Source organism: Bufo bufo, chromosome 4, assembly GCF_905171765.1.
Source record: "Bufo bufo chromosome 4, aBufBuf1.1, whole genome shotgun sequence".
Classification (NCBI taxonomy): domain Eukaryota; kingdom Metazoa; phylum Chordata; class Amphibia; order Anura; family Bufonidae; genus Bufo; species Bufo bufo.
In genome coordinates this window covers 147,689,271-147,711,617 of record NC_053392.1, presented here as the reverse complement: position 1 = coordinate 147,711,617, position 22,347 = coordinate 147,689,271, and the positions used below count along the sequence as shown (strand labels likewise).

The following is a 22,347-nucleotide window of genomic DNA, read 5'->3' as shown; positions in this document are numbered from 1 at the left end:
TTTAGACAAAATCTTAATTCATTCATGAAACTGTACACATGTAAAGTGCCATAATTAGTTTCCACTTGTCCCAATAACCTGGGGCCAATGGGTGGGTAAAGCATAGAATAGATGTATCATTATCTCTTACACTAAGGAAGACACATGACTAATGGAGACCGTGTCATGAATTGAAGTACCAGATTAGCACTGCACGTGTTCTGTAATCACGTTGTCTGAACTTACTGCATTTATTAACATCATTATTCCACCTTATTTTCCGGGCAGCACAACCAGGAGTAATAAATTATTTATATACTTTAATAATATATTTACACTTGTTTCAGCACCACCTGAGTGAAATCTACTATTTTAAATAATGTATGGTGTGATATCACCAACTCAAATCACAGAACACATGTAGCATTCCTGATAGATACATTACAACTTGTGAGCTGATCCCAGGGACTAAAGGCCCCCATATACATTAGTGTATTGTCGGTCAAAACCACCAAGAACAGCGGATGCGGCCTACAGTTTAAGCTTCATTCACACAAACGTATTTTGTTTCCATGTATGTTCCGTTTTTATGCGCTATCCGCATCCGTATGTCCCTTCCGTAGCCCCGCAAAAAAAAAATAGAACATGTCCTATTCTAGTCTGTTTTGCGGACAAGGATAGGCATTGTTACAATAGATCCGCAAATAAAACGGATGCCATAAGGACTTCATCCGTTTTTGTTTTGCGGATCCGCAATTTGTGGACGGAAAAACACATACGGTCGTGTGAATGTAGCCTTAGCCTCTGCCAGAGGTGTCTTCCTCTGTTCCCAATAAATTAAAATGTATACTGAATCTTTTCCCACAAATCTATATATCAATCTGCTTAGCTCCTCCTGCTCTATAACAAGCTGCCCAACGACTGGACTGCACATTCAACATGGCAGGTTCTTTTACAGTGTTACAAGGTAAAAAATATTCCAATGAAAACTCTTCAAAAAAACACTAAAAGCTGTAGAAAATGTTTAATGTTTTTTCATGCAAACAAACCAAAAGCTCTCCCCACAAAAAACCTAAATGGGGTACTATATAGGTAATTAAATTTGTTGATATATCTTATTGTTGTTCAGAAGCAAAAATATGAGGTTTTAACATTTTATTTTTATAATTATGATTTTAAATGATTTGTAAACATCAGAACTATTATTTATTAAGTAAGGCTGGCTGTACGCATACTATAGCTGCTGATCTCTTCGTACACAAGCCTGCTTGGCTTGGCAGTGCAAGCACGTGTTCTCTGTAGGAAGAGGTCGAAGCCCAAAAAAAATGGATCTGGCAATTGAAATCCAATTGCCATATGTCAGGGGAGAGTCGGTTGGCCCCCATACACACTAGATGGTGAGCAGGTCCCACTGAAATGGCAGGTTCAGCTGACATACATTTTAGGCGCATTTAGATGCTGCAAGGACCAGCCAATTGTCGGGAAGGAAGCCATCTGCAGCACCTTCAGACAGGAAGATTATTAGAACGATAATCGGTCCAAACATCAGGCCATGTAAATCCAGCTTTAATGTGTATGGCCAGCCTAATCCTAAAGACTCGATTATAATCTATAGGTGGGAGCTCTGCTGGAAAGCTTTCTAAATGTCTAACTGCTACATAACTGGAGGGTATATAACTTTCCATCATGGTATATAAGGATACTCAAGACATAGCTAGAGGCTCTTCATGGCTATCAATTTCTAACAAAGGCTTAAACTACTCTCTGCAAGAATACAAGACCCAGCTACACAAAAAAGCAAGATCCTAGCTTTTGTAGTGGGAGATTTGGAACTCAGCACAGATAAGACTTCTATTTCTTGGGGGTATGCTGACTCCTTTGAGAAGGGCATACACTGTTCAGCTAGGTAGCCTCCAAGATTGTTTGATTGTTTATGGTGCAGTAAATTTCCTGCCTTGTAAATGGATCTTTCATTCACGAATCCAAATAAAAACCAACAAGCCAATACCCAACCTAGATCAATGAGATCACAATGTGAAAACCACAATAAAAATGTCCAGGGGCCTTCTTCTGTATCAATAAATATTATCGAATATAATACACATATGCCTGTGTCTTGAGAAATAAGAACTGAGACGATGGCATCATTTTAGACAATAAACATTCCCAACCTATTCAGTGTTACATCATCAAACCGTGTCCATCGCTTTTCTGCTAACTTCTAGTAGGAACATTCTTCAATAATCTACTACTTCTTCTATTTTTGCCACCACCACCACTTCCCTCCTTGTTCTGTGTGCTGCTGCATGGCTGCTTCTAATTATAAATCATCTTCAGCTATAGTTGCTGGCCAGCCCTCTCTCTCTCCTTGCCTGAGCAATAAGGTTCCTAGCTTGCTAAATTCCTGCCAGGGTGTTTGTTCCTGCCCATGTACCAACCTGTGCCTGTTAACAGTTGTGACCATCTGCTGCCAGCCCTGACCTTGGACCTGTTTCATGGATTCGCACAAACTCTGCCTACCCTGACCTGTTTCTGACTATGAGTATTGCCAGATTCAGCTGCCAACTACTCTGGAACTATTCACAGAGGTAGCGGCCTGGTGTCTCCCCTGCAGTGAAAACCCATATGTTAAAGGGTGAAAACAAGGGGGCACCAGGATAATGCCCTCAGGAATAGTCAAACTGGTTAGTTAGCTCAGTGGTTCCACAACCACTGCCTGTACCATTCAGTTTAAGAGTAACATTTAGATATAAATAAAATGTTAATAATATATTGATATGTTACATTATTAATAATCTAAAACTAGTTGAAACAAACAAACCACAAAACATGAAAATGCCAAGCTGCAGCAATAACGCTGTTTAAAACTCATTTTCTTTGGCTTTTCTGGCCCTGGTGCCAATTGCCTGATCCTATTTTGGTAACTCTATGACAGTGGTGGCTGTGGTGAAACTACGACTTCCAGCATTCTCCGTTCATTTCTATGGAGTCCTGAGAACAGCCAAGCAAGTGTACATCTTGGGAGTTGTAGTTTAACCAAAGCTGAAGTGCCGGAGGTTAGCCATCACTGCTCTATGACTTCCCTTACCCTTACAGATTTTGCAGTGGGTGCCATGTCCTTCAAGCTAACGGGGTATTCTGATCACCTTTTCACTGGATGGTTGCTAGATTTGGTGCAGGTCCAAATGCTGAGACCAGAACCAATTGACAAAGAAAAATAATTGGTGCTTGGCTATCTTCATCAGTGCCACAGACCTTGACTAGACAGGCAGGGCACCGCTATATTTCAACTACCCTTAGCCACGGTCTTGCAGGTAGGGGGTGCTATATTCTGGAATTTGGTGATGGTCCCAGAAGTCAGACCCCAACCAATCTAGCAGTCATCACCTATCAAATAAAAAACATGCATAATTGCAAACACTGTACTGTCCAAAAGTATTCTGTGGGACTATTTGCTAGACGAATGCTAACTTATTTGTGAGCAGGCTGGAATAAAAATATCCTGTACTTCACTTAATCAGTTTTTTTTAAATTAAAATCACAATATATTAAATGCTACCTAAAGAATAGTGTTCCATACACACAGTTCAGGGTTATGTAGCTTCCTGAGATCTTAGATTTCTTAAAGGCACACACAATTTTGCTTTGAGTTGACATCAGTGAAGTAACACACCTTTAATCCAAATAATTATGGTATTAAGCAGTATATAAACTGGGAATACTAAGAATTGTTCATACACACGCTAGCCCTTTCTGATTGTTCCTAGCATGGCAGCTATAAGTCAATAATAGCTGTGTAGGCTCAGGGTACATGTCTTGGTGTCATTGAACTGTGCTGTAAACTTGCCTCGTGAATGCGTTAGATACAACTGCTCTAGAGGCCTTTTAACAAGCTCGAACAAGTTTTTCCCCCTCTATTTTGGGCATTGCAGCAGCTGCTATTCCTTTTTTTTAATCGCATACTCCTTTCAGGATTTGCTTGTTGCCCTAGAGCAGGCATGCTCAACCTGCAGCCCTCCAGCTGTTGCAAAACTACAACTCCCAGCATGTCCGATCAGCCTACAGCAGGGCATTGACACCGGAGAGACGGATCCGGCATTTCAATGCATTTGTCATACGGATCAGGATCCTGATCCGTCTGACAAATGCCATCAGTTTGCTTGCGTTTTGATGGATCCGGCAGGCAGTTCCGGCGACGGAACTGCGTGCCGGAATCCTCTGCCGCAAGTGTGAAAGTACCCTAAATGGAAAGTTTTTTTTTTCCTGTTATTGAGGTCCTCTGTTGGATCTCAATAGCGGAAAAACAACAACGCAAGTGTGAAAGTAGCCTAAGGCAGGACGGATCCGACAGGCTGTTCACCATGTCGGATCCATCCTTCCGCTATTTCGCCGTGCAGCCGGAACGCCGCTCCGTCCCCATTGACTATAATAGGGACGGGGCGGAGCTCCGGCGCAGCACGGCGAAAGCCGCCGGACTAAAAAGTCCTGCATGTGCCTCGCCGGACTTGTGAAAAAAGATGGCAGCCAGCATATGTTCGCGGGCGAACAATGCGAACTGGCCATCACTGTAAGTCACCTCCAAACGAGGGCTCTTCAGTTGTTCAAAACTACACCTCCCATCATACCCCGATACCCTGGGTTGTAGATTTACAACTGCTGGAGAGTTGTGGACTACATCTATAGGATAAAAACATTATTTAGCTTGTCTAATTCCCTTCCACAACAAATTCAGAGAGTTCACGTAGCAAAATGTAAAACCTTGGGTTGAACTCCCTGAAACTGGTATTTTCTCTCAGCTGGGTGTGTCTGCTCCGTGCACAGCAGCTGTCACGGCTGGACGGGTTGGCCAATAGCGGCTGTCAGGTTAAAAAGAGACCGGAGAGACCTGCCAAAGGAATTCCACACCCAAACCCTTCCGCCTCATTCCAGTTACTTAGCAACTGCTCTAAGTACTAACTCAGCAGTTTTTTTGGACAGGTTACGTTAAGGATAATGAATCAGGAGTGAGAGATTAGCTCGGGGACAGCAAGGGGACACAATTAAACAGCACTGGGGGTTGCGTATTGGAGTAGTCTTTGATGAAGTCTGACGGCCATTATGTATACTTGGGGTCTTTAGAAAACGTCAAGATATGATCCAGCTGTAGCTATTTCATTGAAAGGTGGATGATGTGCGCAGTACCCTAACAGTTAAGAAGTCCTACTGGAAAACCACATTTGTCGTGTTACGAGGGGCAAGTATAAGTTTTACCTCAACAACCAAGGGATAAATATAAATCATCCTTCTGACTATTAATCTAAGGAAATCTGTCACCAGGATTTATCAATTTACATTAGGCTCTGTTAAGGGATTTGGTGCAGAAATGTCTGCTAATGTCCAATAAATCTGAAAGGCTTTTTATCGTTCTGCAGCACATGAAAGATTTTGGCAAACCTCATTCAAATGAATGGGACAGTCACAGATATTGTCTGCAACAAATCTTATGCATGTTAATGTATGCTTAGATGACCTAATAATACGAAAGAAGTGCTTGCAACTGCCCCAATGTGTCCATCAGAAGAGACAATTATGGACTAAGAATAAAGTGCTCATGAGTGAGTTTGGTGGTCACTCTTCCTCAATTAATCTGACTAGCTGGTGGCTTCTTCTTCCATGCCTTAAGTCAGTTTTCTGCATGGAGTTTTAAAAGCCAAAATCAGGAGTGGATCATAAAAAGGAGAGAACGTAGAAAAGAACAGATACGACTTTTTTTTTTAGCTCATTCCTGGTTTTGGCTTCCAAAACTGCATTCAGAAACTTGACTGTGTGGTTGTACCCTAAGAGAGTCCTTGTCAACAGCCATCAAATGACACATTCATGTGCAATAGCATGTCACGAGGTCCCTAAAAAAATAGACGGTTCACTCTGTTCCAGCCTATAGAACAGCACTTCTGGTGGCTACTAACTCCGTGCACCTCCTCATTATTAGCTGCTTTGTGATGTGTAAATGATGCAGTCTAAAATCAAGAGCTCAACAGATAAAAGACCCATACTGTGATCTACTAGATGGTGTTTGATGACATCACAGGACAGGTCACCAAGCCATAATTTGGTGTCGGCTACACATTAAAATGATTATTCATTCACATAGTTTAAAGTATCTTAGGTACAGCACTGCTAGTATTAGAACCATGACCTGCCTCTCCACCCTGTTATTATCTCCTGCATTTAGTCTGCCACACAATTTTATATATTATGGTCTATGCACGCTTATTCTTCATATCACCTTAAAGGGGAATTATGCACTATTCTTTGTTAGAGAAATTATATGTAGGGTGTCAAGCACTTAAAGGGGAAGGCCATCAGTATCTGATTGGTAGGGGTCCGACCTCCTGTGAGTCTCCCGGCCTTCTCCGTGCTTACCAAGCAAAGCGTCATACATTATATAGTGGTGGTGCTTGGTATCGTGTTCATCCCGATAGAAGTCAATAGGGCTGAGCACGATACCAAGCACAACCGCTATACAATGTACGGCGCTGTGCTTGGTGAGCAGAGAGAAGGCCACGGCGCTCACAGGAGCGCCAATGCCTTCTCAAACAGCTGATTGGCAGGGGTCCTGAGTGTCGGACCCCCTACCGATCACATACTGATGACTTATCCTGAGGATAGGTCATCAGTTTCAAAATACCGGAAAATGCCTTTAATATATTCCACCATTTTCATGATTTTTCTTTTTTTTTTGTATGTTGATTTTTTTTACATATGTATGTTGCATTTTTTACATTAATTTCACTGTGTCCATTTGTTCATATTTGAACAAAAAAAGTCAAATAAAATCTGAACAAAATGATGCAGCTTTTGTGATAGAACTGTGATTGTCTACCTTGTGCCCACCAATGAAGATAAGACTGGGAAACCACATACAATTATACAGGGGCAGATACCCTAAAATTGCACTGCAAACTGTGCTGGACATCATCAGCTCTGCCAGCAGAGGACCATCCTTTCCTTAGGTGAACAATTCCGACCCTAGTTGTAAGGACAGGTCCGAATTTGTGATATACCACTGACCATACTAACCTGTCTTATCAGTTCTTCTTGCCGCATTCGGATTCGTTCTCTTTCCATTTGGATTCTCTGGAGTCTGAGCTTCTGTTGCTGCTGTTGCTGGGTGGTAAGCGCATTGGGCAAATTGATTAACGCAGCTTGATGGCTCTGGGCGGGGTGGGTCTGTTGGGATATGGCTGGGTTGGAAGTCATCTGTTGCTGATGCTGATGATTCAGTACTAGAAGAGAAGGAAGACAGGTCAGTCCAAGATTTCTAAATATTCATGTGTGACAATGCTTATGGAAACTGTCATTGCAGAAACCGGTACTTAACTATTATTTATGGAACAATGACCTGCAGAAATCATGGGGTGTATTCCAAATTGAGAGTTAAGGCTAGCCATGACCTAGTTATCCAAACGGGGCATGTGATAGATCATAATTTATGGTAGGCAACGAGAATCACAAATAAAAATTCTATATTTTTAACTGAAAAAAATAACAATTGCAAAAAGCATATTTTTACTATTTTTTTTTCAATTTCTATACCTAAAGAATTAAAAAAAAGTTTTCAAAAAAGTAAATTACAAAAAAATGCTGTAAAAATCATTTTGTTAGCCCAATAGATAAAAAAGTTAGAGCCCTTAATGTGTGTGAAAAACAACTAAGTTTTGTCTGGTCCTGAACCAGTTAAAATAAAATACTCTCTTGCTAAATATTATAGCATCAGGAGTATCATAAATATATCTTTACCCAGAAGACGGGGCAAATCTTGACCAAGATTACAAGGATCTTCTAAGTAAGAGAAGCCATCAGCTGAACATACGAATAGGCCTTATAAGTAACATTGTGAGAAGGGGGTGCTAGAGTTAAAAAACATATGATCAATTTTTAGCTTTGATGGTATCAGATTTAATCAAATTAATTGAAAGCTAATTTACGGTCATATTTTTTATTTTAGGGAACTACCAGTAATGAAAATGCTGATGCTACTAAACATATGACTGAAGGAAACCCATGATGTTCTAGTCTGAGTACAGCCTGAAGAGAGCCAGCCACCCCTCCTGATCTGTCGATTTTAGTAAATAATTGTATTTCCTATAATATAACAATATAATTGTATGGTTCTTCTGTTATTCCTGTATGAATAAATAGACATGTGGGTGTTACTATTTATGGGTGTGTAGATATTGCCCAATTTGTGATGACAGGGTCAGATTACGTAGGGGGATGTTAACACCCAGTTGTCAATTTACTCATAAACTTCTAGAAGGAATTACAGAGGAAGGACACAAAGCTGAGACTTAAGAAAAGATGCTCCAGAACTCGTATTTCATGAACAATATAAGCATTTACTAAAATAGACATCTCAGAAGTGGTAACGAGTCCTTTTAGCTAAAAGTATGATAAATCAATAGAAATAAACCAAAATACTCCCATATACTGCACATGTAAACAAGGCTGCCCGGTGGAAATAGGATGTGCACACGATATTCAAAAGGCATGCACTGACAAGTAAAGCAAAAACAAACATTTTGCTGATTAATAAAGTTTTGGCAGGCAAAGAACAGAGGGCGCTGTGTGATACTGCATGTAATGATAATAATTATGTACTCAAGCTAGAATAGAACTTAATGCATTCATTTACACAAGCTGATGGGCTAGAGTTACCTCTCGGCACAAACACTTTGCGTGTCCCAAGGCCACCCACCCAAAATGCATACAATCCGATCCTTGGCTAATCCTAGCCACATATTTGCCTTGTATTTGAAACTATATCTAAGGGAGTGCCCAGATATTTAAATTGCAGCCTGGAAAGATTGAAAAAAAAAAACCTTAGTAAAAATAACAACACATGGAAAGTTCACGGAAAGGACTTCATTAGGGGTGCATTGGTTGTCTACTAAGTGCATGCCCAGTCTGCACATACATCCTTCGCCCACTTTTATTGACCTCCATAGGGCATTTTGCTTGGCACAGCGGGAGTTACAGGATCCCTGTTTTCCAGACAGACCAGGGTCTCAGAATATACACCATACATTAATGTGTTATATTAGCAGAGTTATGTTTGCAGAGTGATGTTGCGCATTCACTTCATTTTACAGGATGCGCTGACGCTGTCTCTTGTCTGCCACATGCATTTGGAAGGGGTGGCTGTCTCATTTTTGGTCACGCACTTCTAACTAACCCATCCTGTTTTTAATTAGTGCAGTAAATGTGGCTCTCGTCTGCTCTCCCTGAATTTACTGGAGGCTTACTGGTACAAAGAGAGCAGGTTCAGTATACATGTGGAGCCTGCTCTCCCTAAATCAGAAAGTGATATCATATAGTTTCCCATCCAGGAGAAGGGCACCTAGATGTGGTGGATGGGCATATATGATTTTAATCAAAATATATTTGCAAATACTTCACATTCATTTTATATAGTGAATATAGCAATAGTTCATATATTCTCTGTTTGCCTTTATACACTATACATTTCAGTGGTCCAAATATCCCTTTAATGTATTTAGTACAAAACCTAAATCCAATGTCCCATTGACTTCAATGAAAGGAGGAATGCTTTTCACCTGTAAATTTTTCTACTTTGAAATCAGTGATCCACTAAAGGGAATTTATGTCATCTGTGACACTCTGATCTATCACCTCAGTGTTTAAATAGGATGATGAACCAGCACCAGACAGGGAACCGATTGATTCTTCCTTCTTGCACGTTCAGAAATGTTGCAGGCTGCCATGCTAACGGGGTTGTCTCATCTTAGACATTGGTGGCATATCTCTGGGACCCACATCTTTCTCCAGAACTGAACCCATTAAGTGAGCGGAGAGCAGCCAGGTATGCGCAGCTGCCATCCATTCATTGTATCGGACTGCCAAAAATAGGCAAGCCCTGGCTCGGCTATTTCTGCCAGTCCATAGAAGTGAATGGAGTGGTGGCCACGCTTGTGCAGTGCACTTTCCATTCATTTCTATGGGATTTCCGAAAATAGTTGAGCATGCTGGGACCTGCATCTATCTGACATTGGTGGCATATCCTAGCACAGGGATCAGCAACCTACAACTCACCAGAATCCAACACCAGAAACTACAACTCCCAGAATCCTCTTTTCACTTTTTCACTTCTATAAGAGTTACAAGAACAGCCAAGTAAGTGTACATGCTGGGAGTTGTAGTTTCATAGCAGCTGGAGTGCCAAAGGTTGCCAATCCCTGTCCTAGCGATATGCCACCAATGTCTAAGATGAGACCCCTTTAATGGCATTTGATTACATTTTTAATTTGTAATAGTGTAATACTATTCTATATCGTCATCGTTTCCATATTTTACTGTTTTGTCTTCATACAGTCAAAGTGAAATATGATAAGACTTTTATAAAAGTGTCAATTCTGAAACTCACTCTGCAAATGACGGAATAAAAGTAGTATTTTATCGGAGCAGTCAGCAGCCGTTTTATTGAGGAGATGATCTGTAGCCAGGTGCTAACCTGACAGATTGCCTTCAACCAAGGACTCGTTCTGCTTGTGTCAGCAAACTGAATCCAGCTGAGAGCCATTTTATCCCCTCCTACCCACCATTTGTTTGTCTTCACGTTAACTTATAAGGACTATCCAATGTCAGGTGTCAGACGGCAGAGAGCCTGATGGAAAACATATCTCTGTGGTTTTATGGACAGAAAAACTTCATTTTTTAAAACACATTTCATTGCAGATGAGAGAAACAAGAGCTTGGTCTCCATTCCCCCTCTTTGGTCTCTGCCAGCAAAGTATGTGGCAAAGATTTCCGAGAAAAAAACATTAGCTTTCCAGAAGAAGACAAGTAACTGTAGCTTTTGGTGTTTTTTGGAATGAAATTTGTTCTGGTAGCTACCTTGTTAGACAAAACGCAATCCTTAGGACAATCATACTCATACTAGATAGCTAAAATGACATCTCATATTATAATGTATATGTTTGAGATATGAATCAAGAAAAAAAATGTATATTTTGCAACAGACATAAACTTATCACTGCTTAAAAAATCTAAGGTCTCAGGAGGAACAACAGAATCAGTTGTGAAAATCTAACCTGGTGCCTCCATAGAGGATGATGGATCTGGCCGAAATTGACTAGAAATGTTCAGCAATTGAATAAGAAGTTGTTCTAAGTCTGTGATGGCTAACCAGCGGTGGTAAAACTACAACCCCCAAGATTTACACTTGCTAGGCTGTTCTCCGAACTCCATAGAAATGAATGGAGCATGCTGGGAGTCGTAGTTTGGCCACAGCTGGAGTGCTGGAGGTTAACCATCACTGTCTAAGCTGATCTCGGAGTTCACTGTGGTCTACAATAGTTAGGATTGTGTTTATAATGTATACCATTATAGTTTTCCTAAGGGCAGCAGATTCAGCTTCACAGAGGGTCATGAGGGTCCTCCGTCTACAAGGCCTTTCAAAACAAGTGATCTGCTTCTTTCATCCATTCCCTCTGCTCACAATGTGTTATGGATTACACAGACCCCGATTCATCCCAGTCAGTCAATCACAGAGCCCACCTTTACTACCCTAGACCACTAGGGATATTACTATTAACCCCTTTACTACCCTAGACCACCAGGAATGTTACTTATCCCTGCAAGAAAACTTGAAAGAAAATGTTACAATTATTACTAAGAAGAAGTAAGCTGCAGGCATGTTGTTGGTGGTGGGGGACAGCAAACACTGAGTTGTCTGCCTCCGAGCTTCCCGTATATGATGCATGGTATTATGAATTCCTATCCTATAAAGGTTCAAAGCGTTCTTGTAAAATGGTGTGCAACACAGGAGCATGTCTCGTGTTAACACATTTTTTTGAGGATAAGACGGGATAATCCATATAGTCTGGTTGTAGGGACTGTATGTACAGCACATATACGCAGGGATCTATGTACAGTATATATGCTATGTACATATGCAACCCACACCTGCTAAATAAAGAGAGCTTTCCATGTCACAGTGGTCTTCTAGATCAAGGTCTATGAAGTAAAAAGTCCCACTATGCATTATGAGTGTGTGCCGGATACTGAGTATAGTGTGTTGGTTCCTTTCTGTAAGTGCTATAAGGTAAATAGGCATCTATTTTGATGGGTCATGGCACCAGTAGGTGATATGGGCACGGTTACCCACTGAAATGTGATGACAGTAATACATTTTTGATGAAATATTACATATAGTGAAAACTTTAATCTCCCAGAGAAAGAGATCGGTCTCCCTAGTGCCACCTTCGGTTCCTATGAGTTAAAGAGGTTGTATCAGATTTTGATATTGATGGCCTATTGTCGGGATACATCTTCAATATCAGATTGGTGGGAATCTGACTCCCGACACCGATTATCTGTTTGAAGAGACCACTGTGCTTTGGTGAGCACTGCGGCCTCTCCCTAGGCCAGTGACATCAAGTTCATCAGTCACATGCCCTAGGCACAGCTCAGTCCCATTTAAGTGAATAGGGTTGAGCTACAATACCAAGCACGGTCGCTATCCAATGGACAGGGATGTGCTTGGTAAGCTGCGAGTGTCATGGTCTCCTGATATCGTCAGGACAGGTCATTACTATTAAACATCTGGAAAACCCCTTTAATGTCCCATCCTTTTAATAAGGTTTTGAACATGACAAGGGATAGCCAAGCATATCCAAATGCAAAAGGGAGACTGTTCTCTTTCTCGGGAAGATAACTCTTTGCATATTATTTTCCCGTGGAGCATTGCCACTAAGTCTCCTTACATTGCTGGTTAGAGTCTGAACTACAGTCGAAATTAGGGGGAACCATCTTTTAGGTCCAAGAGCTGCACTGTCAGTTTTAAGGGGCCTCAAGCTGCACTAAAATGACCCTAGTGAAATAAATGTGATCATTTGTGCATGCCTGGAAACAAACTGCCTAGAAGACTTCTGCAGGATTATATGTCTGAACAGATACCAAATTCATCTGGTCAAAGCATATAGCTGCGCAAGTCATATCCAGCACAATGGTTACATCAGAATGGGGAGATGCCATACCAAGTACCTGACCTCACATACCAAGGCTTTGCCTGAATATGATCCGATAACTGATATTGCTAAGCTTTTTTCACAACGTTATGCTTGTTTCCAATGCTAAGAAACCAGGGCAATCATCCAGTGATATAATGGTGATAGCAACATTAAGGAGGTTGTATGAGATGAAGAATAAACATGGTTAAAAGTACCCCTTCCTCTACCACACCTGCTACATATGTCGCTAGTAAGTTTACGCATCTGGACCAAGCAGATGAAAGTCAAGTATACTCTGTGCAACCACTTTGCTTGGATCAATTGATCTCCAGCACTAATCACTGTGGAGCGCCAACAAGAGGCCAACTCCTTTTCATGATGAGCCTCCAAGGTCGGAATGCCTGTCTTCCAGCACTTGAAGGATCCACTCAAGGGAGAGCGAAGCTTAGGGATAAGAACCTTAGAAGAGGAGGACTCTTGCCAAATCATGCCACACAAGCATGCCTTGACTGAAAGTATCAAAAAAGGCAAGATTGTTGAAGATTAAACTCTTGCTTCAGGTCTGCAAATGTTCTAAAAAAGGGGTTTTCCAGTTATAATTATATTTTAGGTAATGCCCCCAGCCTGGCTCCTGAGAAAGAAGATTCATACTTACCAGCTTTGCATCACGCCGGTCCTCTGCGCTGCCTCTGCTCTCTATCTTCCGGTCTCCATACTGTTGGTGAATAGGCATGGTCACATGAAACACTCCAGCCAATGATTGGGGCTTCAGCGGTGACAAGCTGCTTGTGGCCACATCACCGCTGAAGCCAGTCATTGGCTGGAGCAGTGCATGTGATCATGCCCATACCCAGCCGGATGTAAACTGTGGCTTGACCGGCAGATGGAGAGACTGGAGTGATGTGGTAAGTAGGAGTCTTCCTTTTCAGGAGGCGGGCTGAGGGCATTGCTTAAAATATAATTATAACCGGAAAGCCCCTTTAATATCCTTCTGAGGCCAACATTCGTAGTCAGTAAGGTGTAGTAGCTCCAGGAGTTTAGAATTTTGCCACAAGGGAATGACAGGTGACCATGCCCAGTACCGGATGAATGGAATTGTTTTCCTTAATTTTCTCATTTTCTTAAATAAACATGGCTGCTCTCTTCCAGAAACAACGCCCCTTTTGTCTGTGTATAGCTCACCCTCATTTAAAGGGGTTATCCAAGACTAATAAATGTCCCCCATATGCCTGGGCCCCTCACAGTGAATATACTTACCTGGCTCCCCGCGCCACTCCTGGTCCCCACACCGCCGCTGCTGCTTCTCCCCGTGCGCGGATGAAAACATCTGGTGTTGGGGGGGCAGCCAATGGCAGGCAAGCCTCATCCCCACCTGCCATTGGCTGCTCTCCGCCAACAATGGATGTTTTCATCCACGCACGGGGAGAAGCTGCAGCTGGGGGACCAGGAGCGGCGCGGGGAGCCAGGTAAGTATATTCACTGTGAAGGGCCCAGGCATATGGGGGACATTTAATAGTCTTGGATAACCCCTCAGGGCTCCAGATGGCGACCAAAATGGTCGCCAATGCGACTTAGAATTGCAAAATGGCGACAAGACTTTGTAGTCTTGTCGCCATTTGCGCCTAGACCTTCCGCTGCTCTTTCATCAAACATTGCGCTTCACACATCGAATCTCCATCGCCAGCCCAGCCAGAATAGCAACAAACCTCATCCTCCAATCGGGTGTCCGGTCACATGCAGGTGAAAGACTTTTGATTCTGCTCACTGATTGGCTAATCTGGCACTCCTGCATTGTGATAGGCTGTCGCCAATGGGTGGGCAGGGCTTGGGATGGCGGGCGTTTTGAGGGACAGCGCAAATAGGCTGCAGTATCCGGTCACTATCAGGGCGCTTGTGTGAAGGTGAGGGAGCCGGGGTGGACACCGTTCCTGAGCTCTCAGTGCCTGCAGTGGGCGGGTTTGGACGGAGCACAGTGCTTTATCCCATGCTGAAACTTCCTAAGGCAGCCGGTGGCTGGTGCAGGTACAGGTAGTGTTCTTCTGGGCAGTGCCCTGCGCAGGTGGTGGGCAGCAGGCCTGTAGTGGCAGCACATGTCTGCCCAGTCACCATGGCAGGGGTCACCAAGGCATTCACCTGGCACTTGCATGGCATGCTGGGGAAAGGATCTTTAATTCTATGTATCTGTGTGAGCAGGCTCTGAGGCTGCAGCAGTGGCCAGTTCTCTGCCTCAGTGTCACTTGTGGAGGAAGAGTCCTGGACAAGCAGGCGGGGAGGAAAGCTCTGTGACATCATGTGCACTACCTCAGGGAGTGAGTCACATTGCCCTGGCCTTGTGTGGAGAGCCTCCATGTCTGTACAGATGTGCCGTCACTAACTACTGTATACCGTATTGCAGAGAAGCCATGGGGTAGTGTGCCTAGTAGAGGGGCTCCTGCCAGTCACAGACCGCCTGGCACTGACCCCCCCACTTGTGCCGTTCCTTTCACCGTAGTTATGCCCCAGGTTATTGAAGGACAGGTGAAGATATCTTCATGTATAGACTGCTAGGTGTCTGGGAACCCCTCCAATAATGAAAAAGTGGCCCCATACCCTATGGCGCTCCCTGAAATAAATGCAGCAGCAGGTAGTGTAGGCACCTGCCGCCCCATTCATTCTCTAGTGGACTTCTGGGGATAGCTGAGGACAGTGATTGGCTATTTCTGGCGGTCACATAGAGAATAAATGTAGCGCCAAGGCGCACGCTCCACCAGCCTCTCCATTCATTTCGGGGTATGGGGCAGTCCCAGTGGTCAGAAATATAAAACTATCCTGTGGATTATCAGATTACCAGAATACCCTTTTAAAGGGGTTGGCCCATCTCGCACTTTGGTGGCATAGGATAGGTACGGCCCCCAAAGTGAACGGGGGCGCACCATGTATGCACGCCCATCCTGTATTGACTTTTATGGGAGTGCCGAAACTTCCTGGAACTTCCATAGAGGTGAATGGAGAGGTTATCATGCTTGCGTAGTTCACTGTCCATTCACTTCTATGGGAGTTCAGAAAATAGCCGAGAGCGCCTGCCGCACATGCGTGGTGCTCTCTTCTTAATTTTGGGGGCCCTGTTCTAGAGATAGGTGGGAAACTGAGTGGGCTGTAGCTTAGAAAACCCCATGTTCCTTAGCATCCCAGCTATATTATATGGATTTTAAATTTGGCGACTAAAAATGTCATCTGGCTCCTAAATTTTTCAGGTTAGGAGCCAATGGCTCCTTGAGATTTTTTTTTTGTCTGGAGCCCTGCCCCTTTAGGTGAATGGGACACAGCTACATGCCACCCATGGACAAAAGTGACACTGTTACTTTAAGAAAGCAGTCATGTTGGTTTCTAATCTTATCTACCCCATAAGAGTTTTTCTTTTTAAAGTTCCACTAGCAGAACCTACAGTGAAAGACGACATATATTGAGAAGTAAATATTACTTACCAGTAAAGGCATCATGAAAGCAGATGGAAATAAAAGAAAACAATTAGCTATAATGGAATATTTTATTCCATTTACAACAATACTTTACTATTCTGATGATACCTGTAATAGGGATGATACTGTAGCAATATATGACAAAAGTACAGAAAATGTCATCTCTGTAAATAATACACTATATGGTACATTTCAGGACGCAGGTGCTACCATAATAGCAAAGGAACCTGCAATCAGGTGTATATGCCAGTCCTACCCTCTGGCTGACAAGGGCACACTGCACCCAAAGGGTTTTTGTTCATGCAATGTATAGAAGACGTTCTGACATATTAAATAATATCTCTCTGAAGTGGCGTCAGCTTAATGACATTGCTGAAACTGCTGGGCAGAGCCACAAGAAGTGTAAAGCAGCTCTAGTCTAAGATTCTGTGAAGGTCCCGATGGCCGTGGCTCTTGCATGTACATAGCCAGTAGTGTACGGGGCCAGATTTAGCAGTCAGAGGGGAAATCCTGCGCAGGAAATGATGTTTCTGAGGGTCCTGGTGAAAACCTAATATCTTTGCTATAAATAATCACAATACAAACTAGGGATGGCTTCAGATGCTCCTCTTACTGAAGGATGTGAAAGCGCATTCACTCCCACAGAACCCTGAACTTCCTGCGCCTTACAGTATGCCTCCAGATATTGATAGCACAGGACAGAAAATTTATTCATCCAGGATCAAAAGGTTTTATTCATCCAGGATTAAAGCGGTGATATGTCCCCCATGCTTCATGTCACTAGATCACGTGACGCATGGGGGACAAGTGGCACTGGTGGCGAGGGGCCGAAGCAGCTGGAACCTAGCGGCAGGGGGGCAGGTAAATATGCTTCCCTCTGCAGGTCCAGTGACCTGTGGAGGTCTGACAGAAAGGTCCCACAAAAGGTGAACAAGCCTTTTTAGGCCTCATGCACATGACTACATGACCAGTAAAAAAGGATATTTACAGGGCTTTTTTTCTTTGCAAAAAATTCGGTATTATATTATGTACTATATTATTATAAAATAATTGACGTTTCAATTCCGCACCATCTTTAAGCTCTTTGCTTGCAGTGAATGAAGGGACACATTCTTGGTTACATTAAGGGCAAAACCAGATGGTGCAGCAAAATCGTCTGCCATTGGCCAAAGCAGGTGGTTGTGGCTTGGCCCTCTGTAGCATGTCGCACTGTCCGGTCTCACCCTCAAAAACCTGATCGCGTCAAACTGACACAGGTGCACCCATGTCGACTAGGTTGGGTTACCATCTTCTAATTGTAAACAAGAAAAAAAAAATATTAATTCTCTGACAACAAGCAGAGGTCTAGAATATGGTGGGAAAACGTTACCACAAATTGTACTAGACGGCTGCCTGCCTTTTTATTGTACCACGGTAAAGTTTTAGTTGCATAAATCTAGAAAATCCCTTTACAAAGTCAGCACAATTCTATTTCCCTTGTTTTCATTTTGTCTCTGGGGTTGGGGGGTTTGGACGTCTTTGCTGGGGACAAGCCAGGCAGTACCCAGCAGATTTCGCAGGCAGACACAAAATAAATATATCGAATAGAAATCTGGCAACTGGTGCTGGAAATGATAAGTTGAAAGGTGGGGAAATAAAAACGAGATTTGATTTTCCATTTTTATCTAGCAGTCGATGAAGCCAACATAACCATTATTTCATGATATCCTCTTTAAACAATAGGCATTCTCCTCCTCCGAGCAGCAGGATATGGAAAAGTCTGCTGCATGTGTTTATAGCTTTCAGGGCCACTTACTGAAACTGCTCATTGTTTAGGGGTTTCCTGACCACTTTGTTTCCGATAAAATGTAGCAGGTGCAATACCTGACCGCTAGCACTGCTCACATGTATTAATAAATCTGCACATCTGGATTGCTACAAAACTATCCCTGTTTTTTTTTATAATATTCACTTATTAATAAAGTCTATTCCATTTAATAAATGGGCACAAGATCTTGTCTATATGGAGACATTAGACAGGCAACTTAAAGAGAATCTGTCAGCAGTTTTGACCATGCTAAACTGTTGACAGCACTAGGTAGGGGCTGGGGAGAGCAGGGCAAACATACTTTTTGCTGAGTTTTTTATTATCAGGAGTAGTGTAAATATGAACTTTTATTCTGCCAGGCTCTACTCTTGCATGATCACTTCACAGCCCCTTCCTCCTGCTCTGAGTGAGAGCCGTAGCATCCAACTCCTTGCCTGGAGGTGTGGTCCCAGGTTAGGCATTTCACTGGCGAGCTGGTTGCTCCTTTTGCTGTTACATTTTGAATAGTACCTTCGGCACACAGCTGTTGTTAAAGGGCTTCTGTCACCCCCCATTGTGCAATTTTTATTAGCCGACTTTAGCTATTTGCTAATGTCAGCTGAGTGCAATCATACATGTCCTACCTTTGTCTGTGGCTTAATTCTTGTAAAAATCATACTTTTATCATATGCAAATTTCTTCACTACCAGCAAGTTGGGCATCTGCCGCTTCTAGACACGTCCCATCTCCTCTTCATAGACAGGGCCAGCGAGCGCTCTCCTCCTCCCGCTGGCCCCGTCTGCTGCTGAATTCCAGTGCCTGCGCCGTAACGTTCCTCGATCGGCGCAGGCGTACTGAGTGAAGGACGCGCGCTTGCCAGCTCCTTCCTCAGTGCGCCTGTGCCGATTACGTCACACTACACCCGGAAGAGAAGACTGCCGATTATCGCTGATGCCGGCAGTCTTCTCTTCCGTGTGTAGTGTGACGTAATAGGCGCAGGCGCACTGAGGAAGGAGCTGGCAAGCGCGCGTCCTTCACTCAGTACGCCTGCGCCGATCGAGGAACGTTACGGCACAGGCACGGGAATTCAGCGGCAGACGGGGCCAGCGGGAGGAGGAGAGCCCTCGCTGGCCCTGTCTATCAAGAGGAGATGGGACGTGTCTAGAAGCGGCAGATGCCCAACTTGCTGGTAGAAGAAATTTGTATATGATAAAAGTATGATTTTTAGAAGAAATAAGCCACAGACAAAGGTAGGACATGTATGATTGCACTCAGCTGACATTAGCAAATAGCTAATGTCGGCTAATAAAAATTGCACAATGGGGGGTGACAGAAGCCCTTTAAACTACAAGTCTCAGCATGCCCTTGGAGCACAAGTTTGTTACATCCCTTCAGCTTCACTTTCCCCTGGAATGACAGGGCTAGACATTATCTTTCAGACTTGGTGCGTGCTCAGTGGGTCTCCAACACTCCAAGTGCTGAGGCCTCTCATGTCGCACCTGCGCTGTATCTCCTGGTCTCAGTGTATCTCCTGCTGCTCTCTAAGCAATGCAGATTGCAACTTAGCAAGCACTGAGATCGGGAGACACAGAGCAGGAATGAGATAATAGGTCTTGGCGCTTGGAGCGTAGCAGAACGCCGACTGAGAAAGAGTCAAGACCGGAATTGATGACACAGGCACAAGAAGACAGGGCTAGATGAGATGCCTAGCCCTGTCAATCCAGAGGAAGTGGGGATGGGCAGAAGCTGAAGGGGTGTAACAAACTGGTGCTTCAAGGGCTCTGGCCAGAACCTCGGTGTTCCAGTTAGGTCATTTGCATATAAATAAAAATGCATTTTTCTCAGCAATGGAACCATGAATAGTCATAAGGCTATCATTTTATCAGCATGATCAACCCTACTAGGCTGTGTGCCTGGTTTATTAGTTAGGGCGTCATAAAACTGGTGATGAAATCACTTTATAGCCAATTTCAATGGTGCAATCTCCATACTGAAACAGGGTCTAAACTAAAGCATCAGCATTACATCAACCCACTGGACAGCTCTTGGAGCCTCGCACTTCAGAACATTTTTGCATTATGATCTCCATTACAACAATTAAACTTGTAATATAACATGTCGTAATGATGCCACGGGCCAGAGACACTCCTTGTTTGTCTTCCACAGATCATCCACACAGAGACCATTCCGAAATGAAGCATGGCATTACTCACTTTTATAATGTTCAAGAGTGGAATGTGGAATGGGATCACTCACCAATCTCAGGACCAACTGATATAAACAACTGCAAAGAACTGTACTAAAATGTGACTCCTCTAACACGCCTCACATTACTGCGGTTTACCGTGGAGTCTTTCCCTCATGCTCTAGAAAGTATCATGTCTTTGTTTTTCACTTTGACTCTGCAGGTCCACTTCTAATAAACCAACACTTAACCTGGCATTCTACCATCCAAATATGACAAAGCGGCAGTGCCGTCACTTTGAGTCATTGCTGATAGCCAGAATTAACTTCACCTAATTTCTAACAGATGGGGTTTGGAATAAACAGGCAATGTTCAACTTGCCGAAGAAAGAAGCAAACAAACGGGAAGAAAGCAGGCTTCACGGCTTTGGGTAAACTCTCTGAAGATTACGTGACCTCTCCCCTGAGGTTTGTATTTGCTCACAGTCATGTTAGGATGTGGAATTGCTTAGTCACATTCATATTATTTTGATAAAAATGTTTAGAAGTGCTTTTGTATACTCAAAGAAAGCCAAGATCTAGTGCAAGCCAGGAGCAGACTGTACAAAGCACACTACATTTTCCATGTAATAAATAAGTTCTTCAGCTACAGACACACATGTTCCCGATTAAACGTAGAGACCCGGGAATAAATCTCTGGATGCTTAAAGCTCTGCGCCAGGAGATGGCAGACCTTCAAAAGAAAGATAGGTTTCAATTCCAAGACTACGAAGAGAATCTGAAGGATAAAGACATAGGTGTAGACTGCCATTTCTTTCAAGATGGAGCAGTTCAAAGTGGGTCCTGGGGTGTCAGCCAAGAAATTAGTTTAACTCGCTCTGCATTTTTCATTATTTTCTTGAAAAGTCTGCTAGGATGTTGGCAAGGCTCGCCTTGGCTCGAACGCAATTGAAAATTTATGTATGGTTAAGTATGTGACATCTGACCGGAAACCTATAAACAGATGCAGGCCATGGACTTATTAAACCACTTTCTCCAACAGTCCAAAACCAGAAGACAAATCAACCAGCCCAAGAATTATGGGTTACTTTGTAATGGCTGCTTATTGGATTAGATCAATATACAGGACAGCATTCATTGATCGTGTAGTCAAGTGACGTGTTTAGGATGAAGGACTAAATGCATTTTGTCTGGACGGGAGGATGTTTGAAGATCAGAGGTGCTCTCTATCACATACAATCACCTTCCCCCCAAGAAGATCTCTGACTGAGTAATGATCATTTTAGAATGGAGGCTGTTTAACCCACTGTAGGTGTCCATGGGTTATCTAAAGTGCAGTGATTCAAAAATTGAAAGGGTCAAAAACTTTTCAGAAAACTTTTGATATGTCACAGAGACATATCAAAAGTTTAGATGGATGGGGGTAGGAGCACTGAGATCACCACTGATCCCTAGAACGAGGGGAGAAAAGTGTGCGCATAGCACACTCTCAGCAGCGAGGAGAGAGTGCTATGTAAGTGCTTCTCTTCCCTCGTTCTAGGGATCGGGGGGGGGGGGGGGGGTCTCAGGGCTTCTCTATTGTAAAAGGTCCTGTTGTCACTCTGTTCTGGAGAACCCATGATCAGGGCTCAAGGAACCCCACAGTTACTGCAAATCCTGATTGGGAAAGACAGTTATATTGTATGAGCAGATTTACACTTAATTTTTTTAAAGGGTTATATCCATCTCAGACATTGAGAAGAAATGCCGTCAGATAGGTGGGGATCCTACCTCTGGGACCTGCTTCTATCTTCAGAATGGGGCCTCCGAAGTGAATATAAAGCGCACCGCAGATGCATAGCCACCTCCCCATTCATTGCTATGGGACTGCCAGAAATAGCTAAGCTGGCTCCGCTCCCATAGCAGTGAATAGGGGGGTTGGTTGTGCCTG

General features: G+C 43.3%; 1 protein-coding gene across 1 annotated transcript in view; it reads right to left on the bottom strand.

The window, feature by feature from the left end:
• WWTR1 (WW domain containing transcription regulator 1) overlaps positions 1-22,347 on the bottom strand; it is an 85,085-nt gene that overhangs the window by 5,426 nt on the left and 57,312 nt on the right. The window contains exon 3 of the mRNA XM_040428024.1: positions 7,039-7,244. Coding sequence (XP_040283958.1) covers positions 7,039-7,244 — 206 coding nt within the window. The remainder of the gene's footprint in view (positions 1-7,038; positions 7,245-22,347) is intronic.